Source organism: Cnephaeus nilssonii, assembly GCF_951640355.1.
Source record: "Cnephaeus nilssonii genome assembly, chromosome: 6".
Lineage (NCBI taxonomy): Eukaryota > Metazoa > Chordata > Mammalia > Chiroptera > Vespertilionidae > Cnephaeus > Cnephaeus nilssonii.
The window spans coordinates 47,541,747-47,555,110 of NC_137077.1; the positions used below are offsets into that span (position 1 = coordinate 47,541,747).

Sequence of the window (13,364 nt, forward strand, 5' to 3'; positions counted from 1 at the left end):
CACTCAGAAAGAGGAGTCAGAGTCAGGCCTGTGCTTCAAGCCTTTGTTGAGAGAAAGAAGGGCCAGGGTTTATGTACAAGAGAGAAGGGAGCTGATACATGTACAAAATGGAGTGGACCCCTATGTTCTCTTCTAGGGGCTAAGAAACTGGCAGGGGACTGAGAATATAGCCAGGTAAGACCACCATGTCCCCTGCCCCCTCAAAACAAAAAACACGTAGCTGAAGAAAGGAGGTGAAGACATTGTTGGCATACCCTTTCTTTAGCTGATTTGGGGCTCGGGCAGAGAAAAACCCCTTTGCCCACCTCCGCAAGAACCTGGAATGGGAAGGGCTAGGGCCGGGGCAGTAAGTGTGGCATCTTTCCTCACCCTTCTCACCAGGGCACAGCTGGGCGGGGCCCAGGCTTAGGAAGGCCTTGCTCCTGGTTCAAGATGATCTGAGATTGGCAGGGTCCCAGGGCCCCCCAAGCCTAGACACTCCGCTTGTCCCTCTGGCTCTACTGACAGAGTGGCAAGGTGTCCCTCTGTAGGCTAAAGCTGGAAATGGTTTTTTCCAGCTGACCCTTGGTGACCCTTCAGGAAATGAAGCTGAAGACCTTGGAGGCAAAGTGCAGTTCAGGAGGCACCAGGACCATGCGAGGCCCTGAAAGACCTAGTGCCCGCAGTGGCGGAGGGAAGACGCAGGCTTTGAGAGCTCGGGTGACACTGGGTCAGGAGCAGCATAGCCTTCCGCTGGGCCCTTGGCCGACTCCAGGGCTCCAGGTCTGCGGGTTGGACTTGCAGGACTCCCGGAGTTGAAGTGCTTCTGCCTCTCAGAGGGTCTCAGTGGGGGCCTGGCGCCCGAGGTGGGCCACTGGGTGGGGCCACACTCCTGGCTTGGTGGCAAACAACAATGGGCTGGTGGAGACCTGTGGGGAGACAGAAGCCTGTAAACAGGGCAGCCAGGCCGAGCCCACCCTGTAGGAACAGCCCCTTCAGGAGCAGCCCACAGCAGGGCCAGAGAAGAGCCAGCCATGAGTCACACTGGAGGGCATGGTCAGGGAGACGGCTGGGGCGCTGCATTTTCAGAGGACCAGATGGAGGGTGACTAGAGGCCACAGGGCAGAGCAAGGACAAAGGACCTCCAAACCCAGTAACAGAGCCACGGGCTCAGGTCCCTACCCCCTGGTCTTAGTAGAAGCTAGGACAGCATTAGTGGGAGAGATACCACTTCCCTGAGGGCACATGCAGGGCATAAGCCATGCTTCTCAGAGCATGGGGCATGCAGGGAGGGAAGTAAGTATGTGTCCCCATCACCATGAGGCAGCCAGAGGATGGTGCCAGGTCATGCAGAGAAGGAGGTGCCTGTGGACCCCAGCATGAGTCTTGGGAGATGGGCATGCAGAGGGGCAGCTGTGGTGCCCAGTACCTGTCAAGGGCCCCAGCCTTGGGGGTTAACAGTTTGACTCATCATGGTGGGCTGCATCACAGAAGAAGCGTGAGCCCCTCTTGGCAGTACGGGCCGTGAAAGGGACACTCTTCAGCACTGTGGCCCAGGAGAGAGACACCGTGGTCAGGCCCCATGGCACACGTGAGGTGGGAGGAGAGCCCAGGGAATATGACTGGGTTTTGGGAGCTGGGTCGTTCTCGGGCCCCAGGGAGGAAGGGGCCCACCTGTGATGATGTCCTCAATGGTACCATCTTTCCCCTCGTACACAGGCCTGTGCTCCTTGGCCTGGCGCCGCCTCAACTCGGCAATTAGCTCCTGCTGTTGCCACTTGTTCCGCTGGGATGGGGTCTAGGGCCGAGCAGTTGAAGGGAAGGGAGTCATTAACCTACCACAGGGACGGTTCCTGCCCCAAGATGCAGTCCAAAGATGTCCTGGATTGTGTATGACAGCCCAGCCCCCGTCCTTGCCCGGGAATCCCCTCCCAAAGCCCCTCTCTCCATCCCTTGGGACGCCAGCTTCAGGCCCTCTGGGTGGTCTGTGGGCTCCAGCTCTCCATCTCCTCTCCATTTGCTCCACCCTGTCCTAATCCTTTGCCCAGTTTCCTCCAGGCCTCTGCTCTTGGTCCCACCCACCTTGGCATCCAGTTTCTTGGCTTCCTGAGCCAGCTGCTTCTCCCGCATTACCTCCTCCTGCTTCTTGCGGGCTTCATTCTCTTGTTCTGCTTCCTAAGAACCATAGTGGGGGTGGGGGGCAGTTGTGAGGCTCACACAGGCTAAGGGGAGGGGCTAACTGAGGGTGGAGAGTGGCAGTGGGACCAGCAACCCCAGGTGGCCACCCTCTGGAGGGGCACTTCCTGCCCCAAACAATGACAGGAAGGGCCTGGGCCCCCACCCTGCCCACCAGTTCACAGCTAAGGCCTGTGGCCAGCTTCCATCGCTCCCTCCCAGGACCCAGAGGAAGAGACGGAAAAGGCCAGACTTGAAGCCCAACCCTCTCTCCCCACCGATCAGTTTTCTCTCAGCCTTTTTTCTTTAAAAGCTTCTCTCCTGCTCACCTTGTAAGAACGAATGAATCGGACAAATACTGGGAAGAATACTGAAGGAGGTGTGGTCTTGGGACTCTCACCGAAGTAGCGCACAACTGCGTTGTAGGCCTCCTGGGGAAGGGTGGCAGGAGGGGTCAGCCTGGCGAAGGGAAGCCGGCTCCCACCAGGGACAGTGGGCCCACAGAAAGCAGCCCCCAGCCCCTATGGGCTGGACGGGAACCGGGCTCCCAAGGCTTCCTAGAGTGCACGCCACCAGAGGCAGCTGCCTGCCATCCCCAATGCCCCTTTCCCCCCACGTTAAGCCAGCCGGCCAGCACTTCATAAAACTTCTTTGATCCAAGAAGGAAAAACTAAGCCCACCTAGAGGGGCACAGTGCCTTAAACCTGGTTGCTGCCACCAGCCTCCACCCTCTGCTCACCTCCGCTGTCTTGGCATCACGCTGGAGCTTGTCCAGTTTGCCTTCATTGGTGCTGAGGAAGCCCCGGAGGACGCTGTTGTCATGCATACTGCACTCGCGCCGAATCAGCTCCATGCCCCGGCCCAGCTCCTTCACATCTAGCAGCACATTCTCCAGGGACACTGTGGTCAGAGAGCCCAGGCTGAGCCCAGGGCTGGACATGCCCACCTCCCTCAGCATGGGCTCCCTCAGGTTCTCACGCTCCTGCCGCTTGAGCCCCCGGGTGGACACAGAGAGGGGCACACCAAGCTAGCCGGGCTCTCACGGGGCAAGAAAAATGGAGGCTGGGAACTCATGACCCCAAAGAGCAAAGTAACAAAGGAAGGCAAGCCTCAGAGACTTCCGGTCTTCCAAATGGAGCTGCCTCAGGCCTGCCCCAGTTTTCATGAGTGGGGCAGAAATAATAGCTATGACGTCTGAGGGGCTTTATGGTGTCTCTAAGCTCTTCCCACACGTCACCGAGAAACAGTCTGCAGTCCCTGCGGCCAGCCTGAGGAGCTGGGAGTGAAGAGCCACTGTGCCTTCCTCTGCCGGCTCCCAGCCATCCAGGTGAACAGGGCCACATGGGGTCTGGGGCCTGCAGGAAGGCTCCCGCTGGGGTGGCCCTGCCCATGGCCCCAGCAGTAAGCTTTGAAGTGTCAGAAAGACAACAAGAGCCAGAAACAAAAGGACCCAAGTGTTCCCTCTCCTCATAACGTCCTGGGATTGTCCTGAGCTGACACAAGGGCAGGCTCCCTCACCTGCTGCAGCCTTCTCCACAAAGTGCAGCTCGTGCCAGAAGTTGGCCAGGTCTGGGTATTTCTCCTTCACCGTCAAGGCGATGAAATGCAGCAATGTCATCTTCCTGTCAGTGGACTTGGTGTCCAGCAGCTGGGAGATGGGGGCAAGGAGTAATGCAAAAGGACTGAATATCCTGGCTCCACAGCTGCCTTCCCTCAGGCTTCCTGGCCCCATGTTGCCCCCACCATCTTACCAGATCCAGGCTCTGGAGCTTGAAGCCATACACAGCGCCCCGCTTGCTGCTGTTCATGTAGTTCCCCAGTGCAAGTATGATCTGTCCAAAGACGAGTGGGAGGTGGTCACGCCAAGCCCTGAGGGCTCCTTCCTTGGCTATATAGCCCCAGGTCCCCACCAGCACCCCCATATACAACCTCTCCCCACCTCCAACATCTGCTTCAGCTTCTGTGAGGACTTGACAGAGGCAGAGGCTGCAATGATGGCATTGAGTTGCTGGAAGGCAAGATGAAGAGCTGAGTAATCCCAGGCCGGCCTGGGGCAAAGTCAGCAAGGGGCTAGGAGGATTGGCAGGGCCAGGGAAGTGACCAGCAGGTGGATGGTAGGGAGGGGGCAGCAGATGAGTGTGACTTGGGTGGGGCCCTACCGGTGTGAGCATCTGCAGGTTGTCCTGGAAGTTGCCCAGGAAGGCCATGCCTGCCATTCGCTGGGTCAGCCGCTCCACCTTGCTGAAGAGCAGCATGAAGCGGTCCTCAGCCGCCAGCTCCTCCAAGGGCTGCCGCTCCCGTTCGTATTGCCGCAGCAGCTTCACTTCGGCCTCTGTGGGCAGGAAGCGCATCAGGCACTCCACGAAGTCCACAGGTAGTGTCTGTAGGTCGTACCTATGTAGGAGGGAGGGACCCCCTCAGGTCTCGCATTTGCCCATATCACGCATCATCCCTTTATTCTCCAGCTCCTAGGACTGAGGGTGAGGTTTGTGAGCAGGACACAGCCAGAAGCAGGGGACCATCCTAGGAACCATTGATGCCCTGCTTAAAAACCCTTCAATATCCCCCTTTGCTCCTGGAGAGAAGTCTCAAGACCTGAGCATGGCTTAGGAGGCCCAACCTGCAAGACTTTTGCCCTCCTTTCTATCCTGTCTCTCCTACTCCCCTCCTTACACCAAGACCACAGCCAATTTTCAGTACCCAGAGCACCAAGCTTCTCTCACCAGGACCTGTACTGGATTTCATATACTAGTACTTCCTTCAGGTTGCAGGTAAGACACCACCTCCTCTGGGAAGTCTTCCCTGATGACCCAGTTCAGCTACCTGGCTCTCCCTGTTCTCCCAATGCTGCCTGTACCTCCATCACCGTGGTGGTTATGACCCAGCATTACTGGACTGTTCCCACTAGACTGAGAGTTCCTTGAGTGCAGGTCTGGACTGAATCTCCAGCATCTCATACCATGCCTGGCACATGGCATGGATACAGTTAAGTTCTGGCCACGCCAGTGGATGATTGAGGGGTGTGAGGCTATTCTGCCAGTGCCCTGGAATCCAAGGTGGAGAACTGGGTTTCCAACTGGCTGGGGACCAGGGCCAGGTCAGTGGGAGCCTCACGTGTGGATGGCCCTGCAGATCTCCTCAGCTGAGCGGCCAGCCTTGCGTAGGGTGATGGCCAGGTTCTTGGCACGATTGGCTTCCAACAGGGTCACCTTGCTGGCAGCCTTTTGTGCTGTCTTGTTCTTAGAGCAGATGAGGTCAAGGGCAGGGCCCTGAGCTTTCGTCTTGAACAGTTCTTCAAACTTGTCCAGGTCCAGGTCCTGGCCGAGGTTGATGAGAAGGAAAATGCTGTGGCCTCTACTAGAGGAGCCCTAGCAGCCCGCCCAGAAGCATCAGCTCAGCTCTGGATCACGGAAGGCTCAGTCTGAGGGCTTTCTCAAGGCCAGATCTGGCTAAAAGGGCAACCTGGTCCCCAGCCCCCATCTACCCCTCAGGGCCCCAGGCCCTGCTACCTCCAAGATCTTCTCATCATCAAGTTCGCTGAAGACAGTGCCACTGATCTGGTTGGGTTTCAGTGCGGTCCAGTTAAAGACAGGCAGCCGGAACTTGGTCTTGATAGGCTTCTTGATGCGAATGGCTAATTTGAAAGGAGGATCAGTGAAGCAGGGGCCAAGAAGTGTGTCCCACTAGCCCCTTGGTCCCACTAGCTCTGGCCAGAGCCCTGGGGACACTCACCTGACAGGCCTACTGTCAGCACCACAGAGGGAGCAGCACCAGGGAGAGGTGGGGCGGGAGGACACTTGTCTGGGGAAGAAGAAGGTACAGTGGCCCAGGGGCCGAGACTCTTCAGAGGTCCCCCCCTCTCATCCCACTTGGCCTTAAAGACTCTCAGGGTCCCTGGCCGGGTGGCTCAGTTGGTGGGAGCATCGTCTCTTGCACCAAAGGTTATGGGTTCAATTCCCAGACAGGGCACACACCTAGGTTGTGGGTTTGGTCCCCGGTCAGGGTGCATACGGAAGGCAACCGATCAGTGTTTCTCTTTCTCTCTCTCTCCTTTTCCCTCTCCATCTCTCTAAACATATTCTCAGGTGAATATTAAAAATAAATAAATAAATAAATAAATAAAAAGACTCAGGGAAGGAGGCTGCATGAACTCCTGGCCCAAGTGGCTGCCAGGGGTCCTAACTGATTGGACAGGCCTTGGTCGTCTCTGGCCCACTCTCTTGCTTTGATCAGAGCCCTCCTTGACTGTGTTCAGAGGAATCGGGAGCAGCAGCTTTCTGATCCTTAAAACAGATCCATGTCCACCCTTAGACTTCCCTTCCCTAGGAATTTGAGCCTCCCTCAGATTCTAGACCACCCCCTCGGCCCTCTCCCACCTGCCACACCCTCCCAGCCAGGTCCCCAGCTTCTCCCTGAGGAAGGCACTGCTGACTGGGGTTTGGGTCTGGCCCCACAATGAGGCTGCCGCTCCTAACTCCCAGGGTCCTCCTTACCTGGTAAAGGGGGAGGTGGAGGGGGCAAGGGAGGAGCAGGTGGAGGGGGCAAAGGGAGGGCCTCCTCAGGGGGCGGGGCTGGAGCCAGGAGGTCCAGGTCAGAGGATGGCATGCCCACGCTCAGCTCTGCAGGGCCCACCCGGGCCAGGGCCTCGCTGCCCACTGACTCTAAGTCCCGGGCATTGGGCTCCAAGTGGCACCGGCGCTGGAAGGCCTCCTCCTTCTCTTTAATGAGCCGCCGCAGGGTGTGCACCTGGTGGCTTGTGTTCTCATAAGTCTCCTGTTGGGCAGACGCACCATTCAGAAAAGAAAGGGCTGAAGGCACAGCAGTCACTGCCCCAGGAGTGAAACTTCCTGTCCAAGGGTCTCCCAGCTGGGATCGCTGCTTCTGCTAGAACCCTGGGTGGGGCCAGGGGAAGGGGAATGAGGAGCACAGAGTCCTGCTGTGTCCTTCCTTTCCGCTCCCACCTCAGTCATGGTCCCTCAGGCCCAGGTAGAAGGTGCCCCTGGGCACCTCTTCCTGACCCACTGCCAGCCTGCTATGCGGCTCTCAGCTCTCTGTGTGCGCCACTGCTCCCATTTCATTTGACCTGTGTACTCGCTCAACTGGGAGCCCCTACGGACAAGGCCCTGCCTTAGCCACCTCGGGACCCTCCGTACTCCTGGTGCAGCGTTTCAGACTCCTGGCAGGGGCGCAGCAGATACACTAGTATACCGAGCTCGACAGAGCCAGTCTAGCTGTATTCCTTTGGAAGAAAAGATCGGTTGAGGCATGATTTTATAACTAACAAAAAGTTAGCTCAGGGGACAGAGAAGACACTGAAATATGAGGAGCCCCTGCTGGTGGGTCTCCTAATAACAGCCCCAAGGACTGGGCTACTCTGAGCCTGCTCATGACGCAGGGCTGGGGGAAGCCGGGAGGTGCAGCAGGACGGTTCGTAGGAGGAGGGCTGGACCCCAGAGGTGCCCATGGGTGCCCCATACACTCCCACCTTCTTCTGTGCATGTCTGGCCCACTCTGGCTTCCGCTTGTCTCTCCAACCAAAATATGGGGTGAAATCATCAGCCCACTTGCATCTGCGTGCCTCAAGGTCATGAATCAAGAGCTGGACTCTCAAAGACTTGACATGACTCAGGAAAGAGAAACAACCCTCAGGCCCTGGCGCCCAGAAGCAGTCGGGCCTCCCTCCCTGGTGGCTGGCACCTTGATGCTCTCAAGTTCCTTCTCCCGCTGCAGCAGCTGCTTCTCCAGCTCCGCCACCCGCATCATGTTCTCGTTCTCTAGGTCCAGAAGCTTCTCTGTGAGCTGCAGGACGGGAAGGGCAGGTTTGGGGCTGGCCCTAAAGCCTGGGCACTCAGCACAGCTTGAACCCCAGTCAGGACCCGGGCCCCAGGGCAGGTTGGCCTGGCAAGTCCCCTACATTGTTGCTCCCGTGGGCCCAGGGTCTGAGACCATGTGAAACAGTACAAGGCAAATGGCCATATCAGAGTCTCTTGAGATAGAGACCACCTCACGGAGGTCAGTGTGTGTTTCAATCTCTGGATGGTCTGAGGCATGCTTTAAAGAGCCTGGTGGGTGCCCAATCTAGAGGCAGGTGGGTCAGCTCAGGATCACCCCCCCCGCCCCCACCAACAGTGGTTCTGGAGCAGAGGAGGACCCACCACCTACGTGCGACACATGCTCCTCCAGCTCCTCCACCTTCTCCAGGGCCACGTTCTTGGTCTCGGCATCCTCCAACAAACCCCCCACGTCAAACACATTCTCCAGGTACGCCTGGATCTGCACCTGCAGCTTCTCGCTCTCTGTGTGCCTTGACTTCTAGGGAGAGCAGAGGGCGTCATGGTTGGAGGAGCCTCCTGAGAAAGACTTAGTCCTCACCACCCTCCTCGGCTGCTTCCTAAAGCTCAAGACCCAGGCAATTCCTACTGCGGCTATGCCAGATTCTCGCCCCAGGGAGCTGCCTGACTGGGACGCCCTCTGAGGGCAGGTCTGAGTCCCATGCCATAGAAGACAGGCAGGGTACCAGGAGCATCCATGACTAGGTTCTTGTAAAAAAAAAACCAAAAACCCTTTGTGATATGGCTCAGCTGGTCCTTTGCCCCAAAGCTCCTCACCCTGTGAGGATTCAGCCCGGCTCACCTGCAGGAACTCCTCCAGCCCCAGCTTAGTAAACTCATACTGCAGGTGGACCCGGAAGTTCATATCCTCCACCGAGTGCACCACAATGTTGATAAACTGCATGCAGGCCACCTGGGGAGAAGCGGCCCCAATGGGCAGAGACAGGGAAGAGACCAATGGGGAGAGACCAAGAGAAAGGGAGGGTGGGCGGCTGTTAGAACCAGCATCGGCAGGTGGATAATCAAAAGCAGTGAATAAAAAAGTTACATCTTTCTGGGAGCAAAAGAGCATTTTAACTTAAAAAAATCAAACCTAGCATCCAGAGTATTAAGGTAAGTAAATCACATGAGAAATAGATGTCACTAAAGCACCGCTCTGATTTCCTCTGCACATCAGCAGGTACTCCTTGAGGTGTCCCTGCTTAGCTGAAAATCCTACACAAGAGCAGAGAGGCTGGGAGAAGAGCCTGGGAAAGGGAAAGAAGCTCAAAGAGGGTCCCAACCAGGGATGATAAGGCCATCAAAGGGGAAAGAAGGCAGACCCAGGATGCCCAAATGACACTGTCTTACAGTTTCTAAAAGCTCTCCGGGGTGGGCCAGTGGACAAGGAGCATTTACTGGGTAGAGAGAATCCTTCTAGGTTCACACAGACCAAAATCCACTATCAGCCTGGCCCCTGTTCTCAGGAGCACGCCGCGCTGCGGGGCCCAGGCCCAGTTCCTCACCATGAAGTCGATGTTGCTGTCCTCATTCCGGAAGTACTCCATCAGCTTCTCAAAGCGGTGCAGCTCCTTGCATACCTGAACAATCGAACTTCTCAGTGAAAGGACCTGCCCCAGGCAGAGCCCACACCCCTGAGCCCTGGCTCCCAGGTACACCATGGCCAGAGGACTGATTCAGACCAAGTTTAACCACCATTCTCTCTCTGCAATGAGCCATTCGGGACATGACAGAAGAAAGCCTGGGACCTGGCATCTGCCCTGGTTCCCTCCTGGAGTTCAAGAAAGCCTGTGCCTTGGTTTGAGCTTTAGGAGCCTCTGGGAGTAGGCCTACAAGAAACAGGGGTTTGCTGTGGCCAAGTTACTGAAGGAAGGAGGGAGCAAGGAGGAAGGTTGGAGGCCCTGGCTGAGGCAGGGGCTGAGGTCCTAGTGGGGATGCAGAAGAGAGGCCAGGAGGCAGGAAAGCCCCTGTGCTGAGAGGGTCCTGAGACTCCGCTGAGCTCTGGCTTCAAGGAGGAAGAGCCATTTCCTGGCTGAACAATGGATGCTAGGGAAGCAGTGTACAGAGGAGAGCGGAGGGGTGGGCCAGCAGCTGCAGCTGGATGTCGAGGAATCCTATGTTCAAGCAGATAGGGGTTTCAGAGCCAGGCCCAGAGCTGGGGAAATTCTAAGAAGAAGCTCCCTACCCCCTCACCAATATCAGCCACCAACCCAGGAGGATCCTGGCCTGCCTTCTCCTCTCACTGCACAGATAGCTGCCTTGGGCTCCATCAGTAGGTCCGCTGCCTCAGAACACCTGGGGAGCCTGCTAAAGCACAGATACCCAGGCCTCTCGCAGTGTTTGCGTAACAAGCTCTCCGGGCATTCTGATGCATGGCCAGACCAGGACCACTGGACTAGAGACCTCAGCTCTTTGAGGGCATCCTTAGCTGGCTGATTCATAACTTCCCTGACACACAATCTGATAAGACTGAAATTCTGGATTTAGAGCGGGGAGGGGAAGAGGTTGACAGGCTACCTAGGTAAGCACTGGGATGTTAAAATGATGGAATCATTGGGATGTGTAAGATTGCAGGAAAGGCGGCTTACCTACCTTACTCCCACCTCCTGCCAAACACACACACACACACACACACACACACACACACACACACACACACAAGACTGACTGACCTCTTTGGTTATTTGTTTGTTTTTTTGTTTTGTTTTGTTTTGTTAATCCTCACCTGAGGATATTTTTCCATTGATTTTTAGAGAGAGTGGAAGGAAGGGGGAGAGACAGAGAGAAACATTGATGTGCGAGACATATAGATCAGTTGCCTCCTGCACATGCCCTGACCAGGGCCAGGGATCAAGTCTGCAACCTAGGTACATGCCTTTGACTGGAATCAAACCCGGGACCCTTCAGTCCATGGGCCAACACTCTATCCACTGAGCCAAACCGGCTAGGGCAGAAGACTGACCTCTTTGAAGTTGTCAAAGGCAGCAAGAATGATTTCGTGTCCTCCCCGCACCAAACACACGGCTGCTAGGAGCTCCAAGACAAGGGCTTTGGTCCTGAAGGGCCAAGAAGGAAGATTAACACCTTAGCTCCCCACTATGGCCACCACACAGCTCAACTGCACAACTGGCGAGTCCTTTCAGAGAGTGGAGCCAGCCTCACTGGTGAGGGGAGAGGCTGGGTACGAGAAAGAAGGCCGAAGGCAGGCTGCTCCCTCTAAGCTGTGCAGACCACAGGGAAGCCAGGGACACTGCTCTCCAGCAGAGGCCACAGGACTCCCCGGCCAGGGACAGGTGGAGCCCAGAACTCCAGAGTCCTGTGCAGAGCGAGAAGGAAAGGGGAGGGAAGAGCTCACCTTGGATTCTTGTTGTTGAGACTGAGCGCAATCTCGTTGACAGCATGCGGGTGGGACATGACCAGGTTGAATCCGTACTGTAGCAAAGGGAAAAAGCAGAAGGAGAAGAGTCCTTGATGGTGGGGAAGGCAGATCCTTGACTTGACTGTAGGCCCACCAGCAAACTTCTTTTAAAGCTGGCGCCCTCCTAGCTCTCCTGGTTTGGGAGGTGAGGCAGAAGAGGCCGAGCCCTGTGGCTGGTGCTGCCCCCTTACCTGATAGTTCATGATGGCTCTGAGACAAAGGATGCAGACATGGACATCATCCTTCTGGCTCACCAGGCGGGAGTTCTTCAGGGCCCTGCGCCCAGGAAGAGTGCTGTACCTGGGGGAGAGGCGGCTGTTGGCGAAAGGTCTAGGAGTGCTCACCAGCATCCAGACGGCAGGCTGTCCCTCAGCAGCAGCAGAGGAGGGGGAAAGAGGACCTTGCACCACCAGCCCAGAGAGAGAGGGTGCAGGGGCAGGGCGCTCAGCCGTGTCACCTCCCTGGAGCAGGCCTTCATCAGGAACTATCCAGGACCCTGCTGTATAATTAGTGCCCAAACCTCCTAAGCCCAGAGGTCCTTCAAAATACAACAGTAGGTGTGTATGCCTTCCTAGTTCTCGAGGGGTCCAGAGAGATGTTCATTTGAGCCCTTCCTCCTTCTCCTTCCAGGCGCTGTATCTTCCACACATTCCCTGGGGCAGGAGCACTTGGCTCCCATCCCACTTCTATGTCCCAGAAAAGGCAGCACAGACCCCAAAGGCTTTAGGAGTACCTGGGGCTACATCTGACTTTGCATCCTTCCCCCCACGCCCCCCCCCACGCCCCCCCCAATGATGTCTCATGAAGAAAGAGGAAGCACAAATGGTATCTGCTCATGCATGACTGGAGTGATGAGCAGTGTCAGAGTGCAAAACCCAAAGGAAACAGGAGAAGAGAGTGTGGTATGAAAGGGAGACCACGGAAAGGGTCACGGACCTAAAGGAAAGCCTCCCTAGGTGGGCGGGGCTCGGACAAGTCATCAGGTCCCTCCACCTGCCTCCAGGCAGGACAGCTCTTAAGATACTGCAGACAAATGAATACCTGGGAGCCTTGGAGAGAACAGGCCTAAAGGAAGACGTGAAGGGAGGGTGAGCAGGAGGCAGGCTGGGTGGAAGCTGGTCTCTGAGCAGCTGATGGAGCAGAGAGCAGAGCCAGAGGGAAACAGACAGGAGGGCGGGAGCTGGAGCACCCGGTGAAGGTGAGGGAGCTGGGTGAGTACAGCCCTGCCTGAGACTGGGAGGAATGGCAGAGCGAGAATGAGGAATGGAGGAGCCCCCAGAGAAGGGGCGAGGAGGAACCCCAGATGGGGTGGGCATAGCTGAGGGCAATATACTTACCCAGGACAGATCGCTGGGCAGAGTCAAGGAGACAAAGAGGACAGACCAGAGACAGACTGGCAGGCAGAGGCAAGAGAGCTGAGCCTGGAAGCAAGAGTGGAGGGAGGCGCATGAGCACTCACCGCTGTTACCAGGACCTGGACTGGGGCTGGGGGAGGCAGGCGGGCAGAGCAAGAGCACACATACCGGAGCACAGACTGGCGCGCAGAGCGAGCGAGGCTGTTGGTGAAGGGGGCTGACAGGGCGCTGGGTGGCTGCAGGTCCTCAATGGACCTGCTCCAGGACCGGAGCTTGTCAAATGCACCGTCGTCACCACTCTCCAGACCCTCAAAGTCAAACCTGGAGCAGGAAAGGACACATGCGCACATACAGGAGAAATTCAGTGCCAAGATCCCTGGCAGGCCCACCCCTGCCCTGTAGACTTCTAGGGCAACACTAAGCAAGAGCATCAGAGGAGAAAGTGGAATTGGGCAAGAGACCCAACTCTGGTTGGGAGAGCCAACAACATAGGACAAGGGCAGAGCGGGCACAGGAAGCAACCAGGAGGGGGTCTGGGGAGACAGGAATGCTGACGGGGGCCAGTGCTGCGCCCACTGGCCAGGCGACTCAAGGAGTGACCTTCCC

The 13,364-nt window shown here is 56.9% G+C and overlaps 1 protein-coding gene across 3 annotated transcripts in view; it reads right to left on the minus strand.

The window, feature by feature from the left end:
* Nucleotides 1-22: 22 nt before the first annotated feature.
* Nucleotides 23-13,364, minus strand: part of FMNL3 (formin like 3) — a 58,345-nt gene continuing 45,003 nt past the window's right edge. The window contains exons 6-27 of one of the 3 annotated variants that reach the window (XM_079773615.1): nt 12,927-13,079; nt 11,595-11,703; nt 11,341-11,417; nt 10,948-11,041; nt 9,491-9,565; nt 8,788-8,898; nt 8,317-8,463; nt 7,852-7,953; nt 6,648-6,927; nt 5,887-5,955; nt 5,664-5,788; nt 5,269-5,471; nt 4,314-4,548; nt 4,094-4,162; nt 3,906-3,986; nt 3,673-3,802; nt 2,894-3,054; nt 2,484-2,585; nt 2,062-2,154; nt 1,654-1,777; nt 1,409-1,525; nt 23-908 (exon numbers count right to left, since the gene is read on the minus strand). In XM_079773615.1, coding sequence (XP_079629741.1) covers nt 1,434-1,525; nt 1,654-1,777; nt 2,062-2,154; nt 2,484-2,585; nt 2,894-3,054; nt 3,673-3,802; nt 3,906-3,986; nt 4,094-4,162; nt 4,314-4,548; nt 5,269-5,471; nt 5,664-5,788; nt 5,887-5,955; nt 6,648-6,927; nt 7,852-7,953; nt 8,317-8,463; nt 8,788-8,898; nt 9,491-9,565; nt 10,948-11,041; nt 11,341-11,417; nt 11,595-11,703; nt 12,927-13,079 — 2,632 coding nt within the window. In that variant the 3' untranslated portion in view covers nt 23-908; nt 1,409-1,433. Of the gene's footprint in view, nt 909-1,408; nt 1,526-1,653; nt 1,778-2,061; nt 2,155-2,483; nt 2,586-2,893; nt 3,055-3,672; nt 3,803-3,905; nt 3,987-4,093; nt 4,163-4,313; nt 4,549-5,268; nt 5,472-5,663; nt 5,789-5,886; nt 5,956-6,647; nt 6,928-7,851; nt 7,954-8,316; nt 8,467-8,787; nt 8,899-9,490; nt 9,566-10,947; nt 11,042-11,340; nt 11,418-11,594; nt 11,704-12,926; nt 13,080-13,364 lie in introns of all 3 variants that reach the window. The other 2 variants (XM_079773614.1, XM_079773616.1) reach the window with 2 other exon arrangements.